The sequence below is a fragment of the Leptopilina boulardi genome, unplaced genomic scaffold (assembly GCF_019393585.1).
Source record: "Leptopilina boulardi isolate dan_hultmark-lab unplaced genomic scaffold, ZJU_Lbou_2.1 LbouV2_123, whole genome shotgun sequence".
In the NCBI taxonomy this organism is placed as follows: domain Eukaryota; kingdom Metazoa; phylum Arthropoda; class Insecta; order Hymenoptera; family Figitidae; genus Leptopilina; species Leptopilina boulardi.
Genome location: NW_026137667.1, coordinates 4,342,931 through 4,362,749, shown reverse-complemented (window position 1 = coordinate 4,362,749; position 19,819 = coordinate 4,342,931). Strand labels below are relative to the sequence as shown.

Below are 19,819 nucleotides of genomic sequence, written 5' to 3'. Positions count from 1 at the left end.
TATTTTCCAAATTATCGCAATCAGAAATATAATGTTGAATAATTTCATAGAAAATATAACAACGAAATTAAGGGAAATATTTTTGCAAATTAAAAATCCAGATAATAATTTTACTAAATGTAATTATGTAAAATTTTCTTATTTTTAAATCAAAAAAAGAAATAGATTTAAAAAAAAAATCCCTTAATTTCGTGATGGTTGCTGAATAATAAATAATAAATGGCGTAAATTGAAAACACGGTCTAAGAACGTTACAAATTATATTATATATATATATATAATTATAGTAAGATAGAAATTTGATTATATTATCAAACTTAAGACTCAAAACATTTCACTCGATCCTTCACTAAATGATTATTCGACCAATATATAATAATTTAATGATTCTATATAAGGATTTAGTGATAATTTTGTAAATTTTATTTTTTTTTTTTGGTTATTGTACGACAAAGACTGTATTGTCATTATAAAAAGAGTAAAACGTTTATATATATATTTTGTTAGACGAAACCATTTAATTATATACGAAATCAAATATAGCGTATATTCTTTTTCATACAAAAAATAGAATATGTATGAAACATTCAAATATAGATATTTTATTATACTGTTATTATAATAATTCTATATTTTTTGGTGAAGTGTAACAGAATTGATTGAAAAAAAAATAAAAATTGTTACACGGGAAGTAATAATTTATGTTACTCTATATATTAAAAAGTTTCGAAAAATTTAGAGAGAAAAAAAAAATTATATTCCATATTTTGTACAAATGTATTTTGATTAAAATATTTGTAGGATCTTCAAGATACCAATGAAAAATAAAAAAAAAGAAAAAAAAATGAAGTGTCAACTAATAAAGAAAATTTATCTACACAAAAATTTAAAAATTTTCCTTTTTTTTTAAACCAAAAAAACATCTAATTAAGGTTTGTATTTTTATTTCATATCTAAATATTTCCTATTAATAATTTGTAAATTATTATTATTTTTTTTTTAAATATTTATTTTATTTTTATTATAAACAATATACTGTACTAATAACAAAATTAAAAGAGAATTACCTTTGGAAAGGATAGTACGAGAGTCCAGAATTATGTTTGAATTTATATTTTTCTTTCTTTTTTTCTTCTCTTTCATTAATTTTCATTAATTTTTGTACACTCGGTCTGTAAATAAAAAGAGATTATTAAATCCTATAATATTTGTTTTTTTTTCAATAATAAAAATTATTTTTTAAATTCCGAATCATAAAAAAGGAAAGAAAACTAATTACAATTAATATATATATTTAAGGTTATAGTTTATTTTAAAATACCTGTAAGGTGGTGGTAATAATTCTTCATTCAATGTGCAATCAAAAGGTGTTATTTCACCATGTTTAAGTATATTACTTCTGACAATGTCAATATCACGATTAAATTCATCTTGAAGTTGACAAGTTAACGAAGGTGGTACGTCAAAATAAAAAACAAAATAACTGCAATAAAAATGCTTTGTTAATGAAAATAAAATAAAATAATATTTACAATTTTTTTAATTAATTATTTAATAAAAAAAAACGAAACTTACTTTGCTTCTTTATGTACACGTTCATGTACTGACATTCTATAGGGTGTTGCTTTTTTGCCAAAATTTTCCATTTTTCTAATAAAACCACCTTTATCAAAAATCATTTGAGCAACTCTTTTTAAAGTAGTCGTGAGTTCTGGCTGTAAAATTTAAAAAATTATTTTGTATATTCACATATAAAAAACAAAATAAGTCTTTACAAATAATTTTAGAAAAACCAATTACCTTAGCCATAATACGTATTAACAGTGGCATTTCGTAGGTCGGCATTTTTGTAAATTATTAAATAACACTTTTATTAACAACAATTATTACCTATCTTGTTTGTTTATTTAAAAATCAGTAATAATTATTAGAAAAATATATTTCTAATAACACGTTACAAATTATACTTTGAATAACCTAACCTAAAAGTGGTTCTGGATTGTTTGCAGGGATGGGTAGTACATAGAATGTCCATTACGTTAAATGACGTAAAAGAAAATGCGCGCGACTAATTTAAAAATTTAAAATCTTGCAAATTTACTAAATTTTGCAAAATTACACCACAAATATATATTTCAGTTTTCATTTAAATTATCATTGAATATATTTATAATAAAACTAATGTAGAAAATTAAAATTTTGTAAAATAAATAAAACTAAAGGTAAATTCATATATATAAGATAAATCCAACCTCAAAAAATACATGTGTCCATGTGTCAAATTTTTTTTTTGTCTGCTACTGTTTTGTACATTAATTGTCGGTTATTATCAATTAAAATTGTCGCATAATGGTTGAATAATAAAAATTGTTTTTGTTAGTTAAAAACAATATTTTTTTTTAACAAAGAAGTATTTTTTTTTTTCATGGAATATTGTGAAATGTGAATTAGAGCTTAATTTTATGAGAAAAACAACGGCTGTCAGCTGTCAGTTATATGTATATACAAGCCTCTGTGATAAAGAGTGCGAATGTAAATAAATAATAATTGCTATAAATAATTTAACGTGATTAACCTATTATTATACAATATAGAATAGGTTAAGTCATCTAATAAAAAGCGCAAATGTGAATTCTGCATAAACCCCCAGGGAGAAAATCAATACTGAGCATATAAATTTGTTGTGCAACACAATATATCGTTTGTAGTGCTTCGTTAACTAAATTTTTATAATAATTTCATACATTATCATTGTCAGTGAATATTAAAATTATAATTATGAAGAATGGTAGTAGATTGTTGAGATCATTGTTAAAAGTATCAGAGAAAGCGGCAAATATTGCCCGTGCTTGTAGACAAAATGAATCTCTTTTTGAATTATTGATACAAGAAAAAACTAGTCATGAAAAAAATCCAAGATTTTTTCAAGATTTTAAAACACTTGCTGATGTTCTTATTCAAGAAACAATTAGACATGACATTGGCATTGAGGTATGTTTTTTTTTTTAATGAAAGAAATCATTTTTTAAATTCTTTTCTGTATTTTTATAAAAATAAAAATTTTTTTTATTATTTACTGTTGATGAGTTTTTTTTTTTCAAATTCTATACAATTGGATTTTTAATTGAAAACCTGTACAGAGAAAATTAGTTTCCAGAACTTGCAAAAATGATAAAAGGAGAGGAGAACAATACATTTAGTAATACTTTGGGTGAAACAATCACAGTTGAGGTCTGTTCAACATTAGCAGAAACAACAGAATTATTGGCAAAAGTATTAGATAACGATGATAAAACGGCTCACTTATTATCGACAGAAGTTCATCGTGATGTTATTTTAACTGACGTACCTATTAATATAGTTGATGTGCCAACTGATTTTGAAATTTCTATCGACGATCTCAGTATATGGGTAGATCCAATTGGTAATGTTTTCTTTTTTTTTAATTTTCTTTGAAATATTATTAAATCTTTAGAATTTTTTAAATATAATTCACGATGGTAATTGATTTTTAATAATCATTTCAGACAACACTGCTGATTATATTAATGGAAATGAATCTATAGATGAAGAATCAGGTATGCATTTAACAGGTTTACATTGTGTTACCGTTTTAATTGGAGCTTATTTACAAAGCACTGGATTACCTGTTATGGGAGTTGTTAATCAACCATTTTACGAAAAGCGAGATTTATTGTAAGTAAAAAAAAAAAATGTTCACAATTTATTTTATTAATTATGAAAAATTCTTTTAAAAATATATTTACAGATGGAAAGGATCTTGTTATTGGGGATTATTTGATAATGGTATCAAATATTGTTCGATTAAAACAAATGATGATAATGATGATATTAAAGAAAATTCAAAATGTAAAATTTTATTAAGTCGTTTTGAAAATCATGAAATAAAAGCAAAACTTATTGAAAAAGGTTTTACACCAATTGAAGCTGCTGGTGCTGGTTATAAAATTTTAAGCGTTGCCACTGGACAAGTTGATGCATATATTTTATCAAGAGGTTCCACATATCGTTGGGATACTTGTGGTCCACAGGCAATTTTACGTTCTTTAGGCGGTGGAATAATAGATTTTCAAAATTGTAAAGAAAATTTCAATTCAATGGATTTAGAGATAATTTATTCAAATTCTGAAATTGGAAATAAAGGTGGATTAATTGCTTACAGGGATTCAAAAACATTGAGTAATCTATGTTCAGCATTATTCCAATAGGTAACAAAAAAAAAAATTAATTAGCTGTCAAAGAAAAAAAGTTTTTCTGTTTTTTAATTTTTAAATACAAAAGTATAGATTTTTTTTTTTACTTCTGTGTGATATTTTTATCAGTGATTTTGATTTTATTGAAAGATTTTTAATTAATATACATGTATAAGTATATGTGATGTTAGATATCCGTATATAATTATAAAAAAAAAGTTCTAGGTGCTATAATTTACAAAAAAAAAATAATATCTTTTGAACAAGAATAATTCTACCTCGACAAATTGAAAACCAATTTTAAATCATGTCAATTTTTCAACCTATATATTTTATCGAAAAAAAAAGTGAAAAGAGAATTTTGAAAATATATTTTTCTATATTTAATAAAATGATAAACTTCCTGCGATATATGTTTATAATTAACATATACATGAAAGTACTTAAATATATTTATATATATATAATTTTATCCCATATGTGATATACAATACTGTGGTTAATATTATTATAAAATATATTCTTCATTTTATTATAATGTAGATTTTAGAAAAGAAATAGAAATTAATGTGAAACTGTTTCTAAATGTTAAAAACAATCGCCATATAATTGACTGTGCTTCCCCTTTTTCTCTAATTATTATATTTTTCCATGATTATTTTGGGTTATGAAAATATTTTTTTTTTTTTGAGATATATTATAAGTTATTTTGTGTTTAAATAAAACTTGTTTCTTCGGATAAAGTGTCTGAATAAAAAAGGTACTTATTGTTGAGAATAATGTTATTTATTATGAAAATCTGTATAATAGATTTTTTAATCCCATATTTAAGGAATTTAGGAGCTAAATAATTAGGCTAAAATTAAATTAAACAATTGAATTAAAAATTGAATAACTAATTAATAATAATCAACTTAAATAACAAATTAGCAAATATAAAATACTAGCTGTCGCACCCGTCTTCGACGGTTATAATGTTTAGATTTAATAAATTTTGAAATTTATAATTACATCCAACTATACGTGTTCTCCTGTATTAAAATATCTTTTTATAAATTTTTAATTATTATTTATTCAATTCAATTTAATTTTTTCACTGCTTTTAATAAAATTAAAATAATTTAAAATTGTATTTAATTTTATAGTATTGAAAATAAAAATTATTTTAATCAATACAATTTAAATTAAAATTTTAAAAAACTTTAAAAATTATTTGAAGAATAAATTTTTAATAGAAAAATTTCTTTTAAATAAAATGAAAATAATTTAATTTTATTATATTTATTATATTATATTTAAGTTTATTTAGTTTTATTATATTTAAAAATAATTTGTATCTATAATAATAATAATAATAATAATAATAATAATAATATTCAATAATAATAATAATAATTTAAATATAATAATTGTTAATTTCAAAGAGTAAAAAAGTAATTTTCGATTTTTTATTTTTACAATATCTGATTTCATATTCAGATTTGCAATTATTAATTTTAAAATTCTGCTAAAATTCTTAAATTAAAATTCTTAAAATTTCTTGTTAAAAGCATACTTAATTGGTCACAAAATTTTAAATAAAGAACGTTTAGTAAAGAATTATCAAAAAATAAAAAATGTTAAATTTTTTAAATTTTTTGAAAGTGTCATATTTTTGTTTAAATTAATATTTTTCATTGGTGTGCAGCTAAGATTGCGTTTAATACCCAACAGACTAAAAACATTATTGTTTTACTTATAAAAAGTTGAACATAACGAATTCTTATATTACAATGTTATTAAAAAAATTGGAAATTCAAAAATTTGATTTAGACTTTTAAATTCAGACTATTTACTTAATTTAATAAAAAAATTGATTGTATTTATGTGAAAAAATTAGGTACAAATAGTTTCAAATCAATCTGACAAAAAATAAAAAATTTGCATTTTTTTGATTTTTTTAAATTTTTTGAAAAAATGTCATAACTTTCGTTCATGTTAATATTTTTTAATCAAATATGGCTAAGATTTTAAGTTACGTTAAGACTGAATACACTGCCAAGTTTCACCTCAATCGGTTGAGCCGTTTTAAAGTTGTGCCGGTACAAAATATTGACGACAGACAGACAGACAGATAGACAGACAGAATTTTTATTTATGGCATATTTGTTATCTTTACTACTTAAAATGATAAACTATGCAAGAAAAAATTAATTTGGAGCAATGTACAGACAAAAGTCTGATTTTATTAATATAGATTTAGAATTTAGATAAAATAAATGAATTAATAAAATATATATTAATTAAATCAGAAGTTAATTAATATTTAAATAGTTGCTAATTTACAATTCAAATTTACATGGATTAGAGAAAGATTAATTATGACTTTGTCGCTTAATTACTTTTTGAGTAAGCATCTATTAAATTCTATATTGATAAATATAATTAAGGGATAATCTTCATTTTCTTGAAAGTGAATTTTAAATGCAAAACTTGAAAATAAGTTTCTGATATTATAAACTAGTTTAAATATTTATAACGCTCTTTAGTTGGAGAATAATTTTTTATTTCTAAATTATAATTTAAAAGATGCTTCAATTTTTAAGAATTTTTATATAAAATATTGAAATAAAAAAAAATTGAAAAGTATAAAATACAGTCGAACCTGGATAAGTGGGAATCCTTTGAGATTGTGGTCCGTAATGTAAAATATAAAAAAAAAAACCTCTATGAGTAGAAAAATGTTCCATCTTTTTCAAAATATTTCGACTTTTCTGAAAAAAAAAAGTTAATTTGTAATAAAGTAGAAAAATTGTTTAAATGAAAAATAAATTGCAAATAGATTTTTACATAAAATTCCTTTTTAATTCAATAATAATTCGCTTATTTTTTTTTTACACATACTTATATAATACATTCACTTTCAAATACGAACAGTTATTTTTTTTTTTCATTAATTAATATATAATTTTTAAAATTTTTTATTCAACTTTCATTGTCTTTTTCTTTTATATATATTATTATTCTATTTTATATATACTTTCCATTATACATTCACTTTTAAACGATTTTCATTCACAATTATATTTTATATATATCACATATTTATATTTACAATTTTAATAAATAAAAAAAAAGAAGAAAAAATCACAAAGTCTTTTTGGTATATAATTAAATGTAGATTAAAGATGATTATATAAAATGACATATAATTGCATTTTATATTTGTTCTTCAGGTTGTGATGTTATATTCAAAAAACGACGATGAGGTTGTTGATAGGTTGTTTGTAAAGAATCATTGTAGCGAAAACTTGCGCTTCTAGCGACAGGTGTTTCACTTCCATTTATCTTTCGTCGCATACTAATATATGTGGTACATGTGTTCATTCTTCTTAAACCAGGATAATATTGTCCATCAACACCTGAAATGTGAAAGGCCATTTTAAATATTAGAAAAATTTTTTCTATTTTTTAAAACAAAATTGTTTAAACAAATTTTTATTAATAAATTAATTTAATAAATTTTTTTTTTCTAAAATAAATTTATTTTTTCTTAAAATTGTTTGAAAATTATTTTTTATTTAGCAAAAAAAAATTTTTTTTTAAAATAATTTTTTCAAATGAATTTGGCGAATAAAAATGAGAAATGACTTTATATCTATGTCAATAATGTGTTCGTTAATTAACATTTGAATATACGTAAATTCACTGTAATTTGTGGCTTGTTCCAGAGGGTTAATTTCATTTAAGTCACTCGATATTTATGCAAATATAATAAAATTACAGAAAATTTGCGAAAAAAAGACTCTTTTAAATTATAATATCAAAAAAAGTATAAAATAATCAAAATGGCAAATATTTGGAAAATAGAAATAGAAAAAAAAATTTATTTTCTTAAATAAAATAATCATTTTTTTTATAGGAAATTAAATACTTTTTTTCTAAAGCAAAAATGTAGTATAATTTTTATTTTTGATTATTTTTTTTATAAATGTATGATTTTTTTGAAAAATGAATTATTTTTTTCCAAAGAAAAGAAATTGAGTGGTATTTTTTTTTTTTTGGTAATAATTTTTTGGATAAATTAAAATGTACCGGTTAATGGAATACCCGCTGTGCTGGTAAATGTTCTTTGCTCAGAGTCAGGAATGCAAAGTCCAACTCCTGGAAATCTGCTGAGAGCGGCCAGAAAACCTGCTCTAAATCTGGCGTTCATCCAACAATATATTACAGGATTGTAACAAGAATGTGACATTGCAAGCCAATGAAGTGCAGTGAACAGGAATGGAAAACCTTGCCATCTGGGTAGAGATTCGTTTCTTTCAACTGCCAACTATAAACAAATAATTAATTAAATACAGGTATTTATATTTTTTTTTTTTTATTTCTCTTTTTACCAAAATAAAAAATAAATTTATATATTTAAAAAAAAATGATTTTTTTTATTCTGCTGAATAATAATTATAAATAATAATAATATTAATAATAATAATAATAATATTAATATTTATAATTATTAATTTTCAAAAAAAAAAATTTTTTTTACATTTTCTACTAATTTATTTTGTAATATTTTTGTAAGACTACCTTTATTATTAATAAAAAAAAAAAATGTCTGACTATAACTGCTAGTAAAAATTTTACAGGATATTAAAATAAATTTTTATTAGATTTAAAACTTTGTTGTAAAAATAGAATATTAAAATTAATAATTTATTATATTATTTTTTTTCATCGATTCTATGTATAAAATAAATTTTTAAAAATTCAATATTTCATAAAAAGGAATGCACTCAATATATTAAAATTTTTTACTTATATATTTTTTATATCTAGTTTAGATTATATATATATATTTCTTATGTGATCATCTAGTTTATTTGCTGAAGAAATTTAGTGATAGAGTAAGGAATGTCATTTATTTCAAAATCTTGAGGGGATATTCTTTGTCTTCAATTGTTGACCTCATTTTTATAGATGACCCAGACTCAGATTATTTATTGAAATTTATTGACGACATTGATTAATTTCGTTTCAACCCCCATGTTTATAAATATACTCTCTTTTTATATTCATCTATTGAATGCATTTTTTGTCTCCCTTTTTTTTTTTTTTTAATTGAATAATAATAATAAATTTAAATAATTTCAAATTTTATTTTCAAATTTAAAAAAAAATCTATAATTATTTTTCATTGTAGAATTTCTTTTCAAATGAACCGAAGTAACTTTATTATAAATTTAAAAATCTAAATAAAAAACATTTATTTTATTTTTAGTTAGAAGTTAGAATATAATATTTTTAAAATAGAAAACAGAATTTAATAGAGATAAATTAAATAGAATGCTAAAATTATAGAAGAAATTAGAAATTATTTCTCTTTTGTGTAAAATTATTGATTAAAACCAAAAAAAATGACTTTTCTCTTTTAGGATCAAGTATCTCATTAAATTGTAAAGTGTTACACAATATTCACCTCGTTCTCTCATGAGGCGCATATAAGAGTACTTATCACTTTTTTTCAGAATTCATTATCGACTTAATATTGGATCATCAATGGGATATTATAAAACCTTTTATCAACTTCGAAAAAAATTATATAATGGCTTTTAAATCTCCCGTAAATTCAAAAGTGAATCAAAGTGTGACGAATTTTAAATATATATCGCGGATCATTGCACCGTAAAAACGATTTTATATAAATTTAATATAAAAAAAATCATCTTTACTAATTATATTAAAAATATTATATTATATTAAATAAAAAAAGGCAATTTTTATTAAATAAAGAAAAAACTAAATCAGTTTTTATTTTAATTTGAAAAATAAGTAAAAAAAAAAACTGTCGCTGACAAGAAATTTTTTTAATCAAATATTTAAATAAAATTCAGATTTAGAGGAGTAATAATGCTTTTTAGAAAATAAAAATTTATTTATTCATGAACAAAAAAGTTTTTGTTTCAAAAATTCAGGGTTGTTAATTTTTTTTTCTTCATTTGACTCTTGAAAAAAAAAAAAATTGTGTAATAAAAGTTTTTGTCATCAACAACTTTTTTTCCATCCACTTAACGTTCAATTTATTCTTATTATGAAACTTGCACCACTTTTATTTTTCAATAAAAATTAAATTTTTTCCCTCCACTGAGATTTAATTTTCTTTTTTTTTTCGAAATTTTTCTTTTTAGAAATTTTATATTCTTCAAAATGGTATTACATGCAATGTGAAATTAAAATAATTGGAGCAAATTTCAAAATGTACTTGGGGAAACATATATTCAACCGTGTCAGTCAGTTGAAGCTGGAACACGCGTTGAAACTTCGTAGACAAATTAAACTTAATTTCACTTACAGTAAAATAGAACTTAGATCTATATTATACACTTCATATAACTAATTTCAATAGAGTTTATCCTATATATATATATATATATATATATAAAGGTGTACTAAATATAATTTATCAAAAGACTTACAATCAAAACATTGAAGGGCAACCAACAAATTGTAAAGACCGTCACGACAGTCATCATCATTTTTACCATCTGAAAAATAGATTTTTTTTCATTAATTATTTTTTTTTTCTATTTTTGTTTTTTATTTTATAAATTAAATTTATTTTCTCCATTTTTTTTTTATTTAATATTTATTTAATATTTATTAATATTTAATTTATATTTTTAATTACTGTAACCAGAAATTAAAAATTAAATAATTTTTAAGCCTGACATAAACTGTCTTTTTACTACAATTTTTTGAATTTATTTATTTATAATAAAATTATAGTAAAAAAAAATTTACTGTTAGACTTTAATTTACTTTTTTATTATCGAATTTAATTGAAATATAATTGAATAACTTTAATTTTATATATTTAATTTTTCGATAATAAAATTTTTTTTTATGAATTTAAATAAATTAGATAAAAAAAAGAAAAAAAAATATTTATTTTTCTGATGAAATATTAATTTATTGTTAATTGTTTTTGGAATAATTAAGTTTTTATTATATATTTAAATATAAAATTATGAGCATAAAACAAAAATCGTTTAATTATAAAAAATTATGAAATAAAAATGATAAAAATATAATAATTATATTTTCAATTTTAATTATTAAAAACTGAAATTTTGTTTTTGAAAAGAATGAATTTTTGATAAATTGTGTCAGCTTTTAAGTATAGAAAACGTTTTCATTATTATATCTATCATATATAGTTTATACTTTCCTCGTATGTTCGTCAACGAAAATCAAAATTAAATTGCGCGCAATGTATTTTCTCATTTTATTCCCCAAGAGAAATGCATTCATCAAAATAATTTCTCTTATTTATTGTTGTGCGCAATCTTTTATTATTATATGGTCTCAAGCGAGTTTTCAAGTACTTTTCAATCTACTTTTTTTTTTTCTTTCTTTTTTAAAACTTTTGTTGAAAACTTTTTTTGTGTGATATTATTGTTTTGGAATTCACTTTAAGAAAAAAAAAATGCGACTCCACAAGAGTTAAAATGATAATTTACTATTCCTTTTCAAATAACAGAAAATGGAAAAAGTACTTAAACAAACTTCTACCTTTTTTCTTTTAATAGTTTTCAAACAATTCAAGAAGCATAATTTATTATCACCTTTTATATACATTAGGAAATGAAAAATTCCTTTCTTAATCTCATTTCTTTAATAAAACGTTTAATTAAAAATTTGCTTTTAAAAGACATGAATTCTTATATTATTTAATATAATTTTTCTAAATATATATGTTAATTTAGATTTTTAGAAGAATTCACCAAAAAAAACGATAATTATAAAAAATAAACTACTTTTTATTTCAATTAAAAATGAAATAAAATTTTATGGCTTTTTTTCATTTTAACTATGCATCAAAGAAAATTTTATTTTTTTATTTTTTTTTTAGTAAAAAATTTAAAAATAATTTTTTTTTAATTTTGATGCAAAAGTTATGTGAATGTTTAGTATCACGAAACACGCAGTTTTTTTTTTCATCATGGAACATAAAAAAAAGGGAATTTTTCTGGATCCTGTAGAATCTACTTAAAATATTTATCTTAATTTCTAACGTTGAGTTCCCGAGAGAAAAATTAAAGGGTAAAAAAAAATTCATTTTTTAAATATGTAAAAAAATTATAGCATTATATATACGTATATTAATTTTTCTTTGTAGGCATTTTTTCACCTTTATAAAAATGAAATTTTTTAGCCACAAAAAAAAAAAAAAAAAAAAAAATCAAAGAAAATATGATAAGGCTCTTATGAGAAAATATTGAACAAGTCATTTGAAACCGTAACGTGACAATATATGCAAAATATCTAAGGATTTTCTACTTTTTTTTTTTTTTTTTTTATTTCTTTCATTCCTTACAAAAATCCTCGACCTTATTTCTTTACCAATGACAAGTTGAGATGCGCTTCTTATTCTCAAAACTTGAATTAAAGGGTCTTGTGAAAATCTGGAGAGATATACGGAAAATTATCTTCAGTCGCATCAAAAAATTCATTCAAATATTTTTACAAATTTCCTTCAAGTATATAAAATTTATTTTTAAATAAAAGAAGAAGAAGAAAAAACAAAGAATGAATATTGTTGGCGAATATAAAATAGAAGACTTTTTTTTTTATTATACACTGAAAAAAAAATTTATTTGCTTCAAATACTCGATTACTTGACTATTATCAAATAAATATTTATTTGTATCAAATAATTATTATTTAAGTCAATTAAATGATTTTTGTTTCAAATAAAAAAATTATTGGTTCAAATACAATTTATTTAATTCAATTAAAAATTATTTGGTTCAAGTAAATATTTATTTAAAAATACTCAAGTAATCGAGTATTTGAATCAAATAAATTTTTTTTTCAGTGTAATATATATTTTCAGGGGAAAAAATAATTCAATGAAAAAATTTCACTAAATAATATTTAAACACAAAATAATTATTAAAAAATTATTTTAAAAAATTGAACAAAAAAATTATAAAATAATATAAAAAAAATTATGAAAAAATATTTTGAAAAAATTTGTTTATAGGTTTAAATTATTTAAATTCAAATTTTTTTAACAAAAAATATTGTTTATAGTTATATATATATGTATATTAGATTTATATAACTGATAAATGAGGAAAATTTCGTGTGACAAAATAAATGAAATTATTAGCATAAATTGATCTTTTATATGAAAATTAATGATATAGTTAATAGCCTAGTTTTATTATAAAACTAAATTAAGTTTATCTCACCTTTCTCTTTGATTTAGCCATCCTTTGATCTCTAGTATTTTCTGCCTCACCTGGAGGTCGTTTACCCCACACCATTATTGCAATACTTGTATATGTAAACATCATTACTAAAAGGGGTACCAGATATTGTAGTACGAGTAGGGAAATTGAATAATAATACCTAAAATAACGAAAAAACAATTAATTAAATTTCTTTTTTTCTTAATTAAATTATATTCCTTAATTTTTTTTCCTCTAAAAATTAATTAATTAACTAATTAATTAATTAACTAGTTAATTGATTAATTAAATGATTTACTAATTAATTTATAAATTAATTTTATCATGGAAATAATATTTTAAAAAAATATTATTTTTATTAATTTCTTTTTATTTTTATTTATTGAATAATTTTTTATTATTATTATTTTATTATAAAAGGGCTAACGACATTTCGCACATAAATATTTATATTACAATGTTTTTTTTTCTCGAAATATAGTAAATTAATTAGTAATAACAATAAAAAATTTTTTTATTAAAATTTTTTTATTTTATAATTTTATTTATAATTTTTATTAAATTTTTATTTTGAAATTTTTTTTTTTTTGACAATAATATTAATAATAATATTACCTTTGTTGTGGCGAGGGCCACATTTCCTCACACATGTAACGATCACAAGCAATATATCGATCAGCTGGCTGATCTAACTTTGAAACAACAGCGATTGGAAAAGAAACAATTAGAGCAAGCAGCCACACCGCAAGGATAAGTAGCTTAGCATGTGTTTTCGACATTCGTGGCCTCAATGGCCACATAATCGCTATATAACGATCTATACTTATGGCAACCAGTGTATAAGCACTGACTAAAACCGATACTGCCTGCAAAAAATAATAATTCAAAAATCAGGTAATAATAAATTTTTTTTTTAAATCTACAAAAAAATTCGTAATTTTTTTGTTTCAAAAAAAAAAAACAAACAAATTAAATTTTTCGCAATAATTTTTTTCCTCTTAAAAATTATTTAAAAAAAAAAATAAATCTTAAAAATTATCTTATTTGAATTAAAAAATAATATTGTGTAGATTTTTTCTCTACCGACAAAATGTAAAGATATAAATAAAAAGAAGAAAATTTTTTTTAAAAATACTTTTCTATTTTCCATAAAACTATATATATTGTACACTTGAGGAAAAAACATTTTCACTCTATGTAAAATTATAAATCAGAAAAATGTGTTTGAATTGAATTACACAAGAAAAAATACGCTTCAAAATCCTTTATAGAGAATAATAAACGAAAAAAAAAAAAAAAATTTACTGTCAGAAAGTATAAAAGATTTGCTTTCTGTTGGCTTTTATATTAAAAGGTATGAAGAAAATGCTTTTGACATATATAAATATTTTTAAATACTTTGTGAATTTTATTTAAACGACAAACAGAATCCTGATTTTTAAAAATCGCTTGTAAAAGCTTCTTTAATACCTCTCAGAAAAACGTTTTATTAATTATTTTTTTCCATTTTTTTTGTTGTTAAATATTAAAATTTATTGTAAATTTATTGTGTTTGATTCTTTGCGAAATTCGCAATTTGAATTAAAAAAGAATGAAAATAATTCAATTTTGAATAGTTAATATTATATAAAATAATAATAATAATATTTAAAAAAAACAAATACACCTTAGGGGATATAAATATTTTATTAATAATTTCATCAAGTTCTTGCTCAGCTAAATGTATATATTTCAAGTCAAATGCAAAATTCATGCAGTTGACAAGTAATATCATTATCATCAAAATATTGTATGCGCAAAACTTGAGACAATATTCTAAAGTTCATATATTAATTTCCCACTAATAGTAATAGTTTCATAATAATAATTAATTACATATTCAATTTAGGGTTGAATAAAAATTTTGCTATTTTGCTAAATCACAATTTTTACTAAATGATAATAATTTCATGAATTTCCCATAAAAATTAGTTAAAATTTTTATTTTAATTAATCTTATTAGAAAAAATTATTTTTGGAGCAAAATTTTCATTTTTTGAATTAGCATTTAAAAGAATTTTTTTTTAAACGAATATTTACTTAACAAAATTTTTATGCACCGAAAAAAAAATTTAGAATATTAATTTAGCAGAATTTTTATTTAATTTTAAATTATTCGAATTTTCAATTCACCGAATTTTCATTTGTTTAAATTTTTATTTGATCGAAATAATATTTGGTTCCCGATTTGGTTAAAATAGAATTTTTTTTTTAAATAAAAAATTGGCAAAGAGAAATTCAGTAAAATAAAAATTTTTGTTAAAAATTCGTTTATAAAAAGAAATTCAATTAAATGCTAATTTATATAAACTAAAAATTTCTTTAAAACATAAATAAAATTTGATATTTAAATAAAAATTATAATCAATTATTTCTTATACGGAATTTAAGAAATAAAATTAAACCAATTTTACAAAGTTTTGAATAGTAATAGAATTTGTTATAATTTAGTTAAAGGAGAATTAAATTAATATATGAAATTTATTGAACAAGTATATACAAGTTTATATACCTGAGAATAATTGACGCCTGGACAAAGTTTCGAACCAAAAGGCCAATATTGAAGTACCAAAGTGCTGATGAAAGTTGTTGGTACGCAAAATAAATCCATGAGTATATCTCCAACAGCCAAATTTACGATAAAATAATTTGTCACTGTTTTCATTCGTGGACTACTAATTACAACATAACATACAAGTCCATTGCCAACTAATGCAACGAAAAATATAGTTGTATATAAAAAATAAATTGTCATCTGAAACCATGTGACTGAAAGTACAGTTTTACTATTTGAAAATAGTTCCTCACATGAAATATTATTACTCCAATTTTGATATAATACATTTGTGATAATTTTATCATAATCATATTCCGTGAAGTTTGCCTCTGTGGTCGTTAACATTATGTCCTCCATTACATTTACACAACATTCATCTGAAAAATTAAATTAATTATTTTTTTTTTATTCTATTTAATTCTAAATTTTTGTTTTTTCAAATTTTCAATTATTATTATTATAAAAAAAACAAAAGTTAAATATTAATTTATTTTTCGAAACTTTTTTCCCTATACAAATTTAAATATATATAATAGTTCACAAAAATAAAAAATTTTCCAACTCCTTGACGTTTTCATGAAAAATACCTCAATTTTCACGAAACAACTTATCCGATTGTTTCAAGTATTCTTAATACTAAATATTGAAAGTTTGAAAGATTGAAACCTCAAGTTGAATTAATTAATTAAAAAGTTTTGTTTTTTTTTAATATCCAAAGAAGAAGAAGAAGAAGAAAAACAAAATTTTTTAATTCCAAGTTTTCGTCTTAGAATTAAATTTGAAATTAAATTTTCCCCAAGTTCTTAAAATATATTACATAAACATAACACGAACTGAGGAGTTTCACTTTAGTGGAGCGTGAATAAATAATACCACGAATGGGCAAGTCTGAAATATTCAATTTTTTTGTTTAAACTTTTAGAAAAAAAAAATTTTTTTTTAATAATTTTTTTATTTTAAATTTTAAAGAAAAAAAAATTAATTTTTTCTACGCAAAATAATTTTTTTTTCTGAAAATTGGACGGAACTTGAATATTTCAGAAAACCACTTACTTAAATTGTTTGTAATTATGTTTGAAATTCCGCAATGCAGTAGAAGAAAATAAGGAAGAAAGTTGGCAATAGAAAGAAGAAATCAAATGAGTCATAAAATTTCTGTCGCGGAAGATTAAAATATTATTGTAGATTACTTTTCTTAAAAGTATATATATATATAGAAAAATATGGTTATTATTTTATGTTTCTAATGGCATAGTTTTATTTAAAAAAAAAAAAAAATCCCACAACATTTATTGAGATAAAGGGAAAAAAAAAATATTTCAATTAAAAAAAACCGGGACATTTAATTAAAATTGTTTTTTTATTAGATGCTATAAATATTTTTCTTTTTAAAATAAAACAAATTGAAAATGATTTTTTAATTGAAATTTTTATTATTATTTGTTTTTTTATTTTAAATATTATTTATTCTTTTGTTTTTTATTGATAACATTTTTTTGAAAAATGTTTTAAATAATATTTTTTAAAATATAATTTGTTTAAATTATTTTTATAATATTTTTATAAATAAATAAATTTATTTATTTAAAATTAAAATACTATTTTCAAGTTTAAAAATCTAATATAAAAATTTTCATAAAGAATAAAAATATCTATATATGTATTTAGATTTTAGAAAATGTTGACTATGACATATATGACAATAAATAAACACTTAAATCTTTATAATTTTTCTATCTTACTCTCTCTCTCTCTCGTTTATATATTGATTAATAATTTATCAATTCGTAAAAAAAATGAAGGATGCGACAGCAGATTTATTATCGTCATGTTTTAGGCCACATATTTCATCACGGATTTTTTTTTAAGCAAATAATTTTTTTATTTTGTTAATTAAATATTTATTATCGTTAAATTTATCTAAGATATAAATAGACATTTTTCATTATTTATCAGTTAAAAAAAAAGTATTTTTTTTCATTGCAACTAAAATAATATAAAAAAAACAAGTATATAATATTTTTTTATAAAAATTATTGTTAAAATTATAATTATTTTTTTATACAAATTTTTGTAAATAACAAAAGATCAAAGATAAAATAATAATTTTTTTTTTTCTAAAGAAAATAAAGATATTTTTAAATTTTCAATCGATAAAAATGTTGAATAAAAAAAAAAAGAAATTTTTCAACTAATAAAAAGAAAAAAAAAATGTTTACCATTCTCATTTCTTTAAATAGATAAATTTTTTCTTTTTGTACAAAAATCATATGTAGTAAACTATGAATAATTGAGAAATCGATATTTACGGATGCATAAAATAATTTTTGAAAAAAGCAAAGAATCCATTTGAAAAGTAAATAAGGGGAAGAATTATTTTCTTTTTTTTTCTAGAGTTTTCTATAGTTGTGTAAAATATCCGATTGTTTGACAAAGGAAAAAAAAAAGTGTGGAAAAAACTTATCGAATTATTGACTTTTCTTGCATAATTGAGCCGCGACGAGAATCACCGCGGGCGTGTAAATAAAAACATATATATTTCTTTCTCGCGCGCATCAGTATTGCATCAAAAAAAAAAAAAAAAAAAAATTGGAACGTTAAAATTTTTAATTAAAAATATACAGATTATCTACCCTGTCTTTTTTTTTCTTTTTTCTACTTTTTTTTTACACCATAAATCACGATTTTCATATTTTTAGCGAAAAATTGAGAAATGTAAATTAGTAACTAAAATTCATTTTTGTAATTGGCAATCAACGCAAATGGATAATAATGAAAGGCAAAATAAATATTATGCATTCAATTATCTCAAATTATACGCATTTCTTCTTTTTTTTTTCGAAAAAAAACTTTCATATCTTCAAGTAAATTTAATATCCAAATGAGTGACTCTTCCTTTTGGTGAAAAATAAAAAAATGATAAAAAATAAAAATAATAAAAATAATAATAATAATAAAAAATTTAAACAACTTTTTAATTTCTCTTATAGAAAAATTGTTCTTCCGATGAAAAGAACATTTTTTCTTTATTAAAGTATTAATAAAATAAATTTTTAATTTTTAATAAAAAAAAATACCGATAATTAAAAAATTACCTATTTTCTCTTTTGTAATTTTATAAAACAGTTGAAAATTAAATATTTTCTTTTGAAAGTTTATTTTAACAATTTTTCTTTTTTCTGTTAATTAAAAAATTTTGTTATATTGATCTTGTATAATTTTTTCTATAATATTAAATATTTTTTTTAGAGTATCAGAATTACTTTTTTTTTAATATACAGTTTCCACTATGTTTGTGTATACATATATTTGAAAGGACGTATACAGAGCGAAAGCAATCAATGTTTTTGACTCTTAGAGTCTTCGATATTGAGACACATATATATAAACTTTAATTAAAATTTTCTTATAAAATATATATCTAACTTTTGTTTTTATAAATTTTTTTTTCTTCAAACAAAAAAAAGATAATTTTATCTGTAATAAAATTTTGTATTGCGCGCATACAGATTTCATTAAGGAAATAAGCTTTTTTACACTTGACATCACAAATTATTCAGAATCGCATAGAAAACAGAGAATCTTACACTGAATTTACTCTATCTCTCTGAATATTTGTTTCTGGCACTAGCAAATATGTTCAAGTAGACAAACTATTTCACAGTCTAATGGATTAAATTTACGAAATTGTTATAGTAAATTTTGTAATCTATATTTAATTTTTTTCTTTTACAAAATAATAAATGAATAAATTTAATTTTTAATACTCTCTAAAT

General features: G+C 20.5%; 4 protein-coding genes across 5 annotated transcripts in view; 2 read left to right on the top strand and 2 right to left on the bottom strand.

Annotated features, from left to right (window-relative positions):
* Positions 1-418: 418 nt before the first annotated feature.
* Positions 419-2,009, bottom strand: LOC127288532 (probable 28S ribosomal protein S6, mitochondrial). The gene is made up of 4 exons (XM_051316041.1): positions 1,801-2,009; positions 1,576-1,715; positions 1,322-1,483; positions 419-1,172 (listed from the first exon to the last, which is right to left on the bottom strand). The coding sequence occupies exons 1-4, from the start codon at positions 1,843-1,845 to the stop codon at positions 1,064-1,066; spliced, it is 456 nt and encodes a 151-aa protein (XP_051171998.1). The 5' UTR covers positions 1,846-2,009; the 3' UTR covers positions 419-1,063.
* A 282-nt stretch (positions 2,010-2,291) lies between these two features.
* On the top strand, positions 2,292-4,921 carry LOC127288519 (inositol polyphosphate 1-phosphatase). Its single transcript, XM_051316015.1, has 4 exons — positions 2,292-2,991; positions 3,151-3,424; positions 3,528-3,696; positions 3,770-4,921. Exons 1-4 carry the CDS (start codon positions 2,779-2,781, stop codon positions 4,227-4,229), a joined length of 1,116 nt encoding a protein of 371 aa, XP_051171972.1. The 5' UTR covers positions 2,292-2,778; the 3' UTR covers positions 4,230-4,921.
* A 2,166-nt stretch (positions 4,922-7,087) lies between these two features.
* The window catches only part of LOC127287968 (RYamide receptor), a 50,510-nt gene continuing 37,778 nt past the window's right edge, over positions 7,088-19,819 (bottom strand). The window contains exons 2-7 of one of the 2 annotated variants that reach the window (XM_051315135.1): positions 15,999-16,420; positions 14,063-14,313; positions 13,448-13,607; positions 10,667-10,735; positions 8,289-8,526; positions 7,088-7,615 (exon numbers count right to left, since the gene is read on the bottom strand). In XM_051315135.1, the coding sequence (XP_051171092.1) occupies positions 7,413-7,615; positions 8,289-8,526; positions 10,667-10,735; positions 13,448-13,607; positions 14,063-14,313; positions 15,999-16,420 (1,343 nt within the window). In that variant the 3' untranslated portion in view covers positions 7,088-7,412. The remainder of the gene's footprint in view (positions 7,616-8,288; positions 8,527-10,666; positions 10,736-13,447; positions 13,608-14,062; positions 14,314-15,998; positions 16,421-19,819) is intronic. The other variant, XM_051315140.1, reaches the window with a different exon arrangement.
* The window catches only part of LOC127287940 (arylsulfatase B-like), a 29,454-nt gene continuing 18,058 nt past the window's right edge, over positions 8,424-19,819 (top strand). Inside the window, exon 1 of the mRNA XM_051315096.1 lies at positions 8,424-8,554. The gene's annotated coding sequence lies outside the window, so the exon portion shown is untranslated. The remainder of the gene's footprint in view (positions 8,555-19,819) is intronic.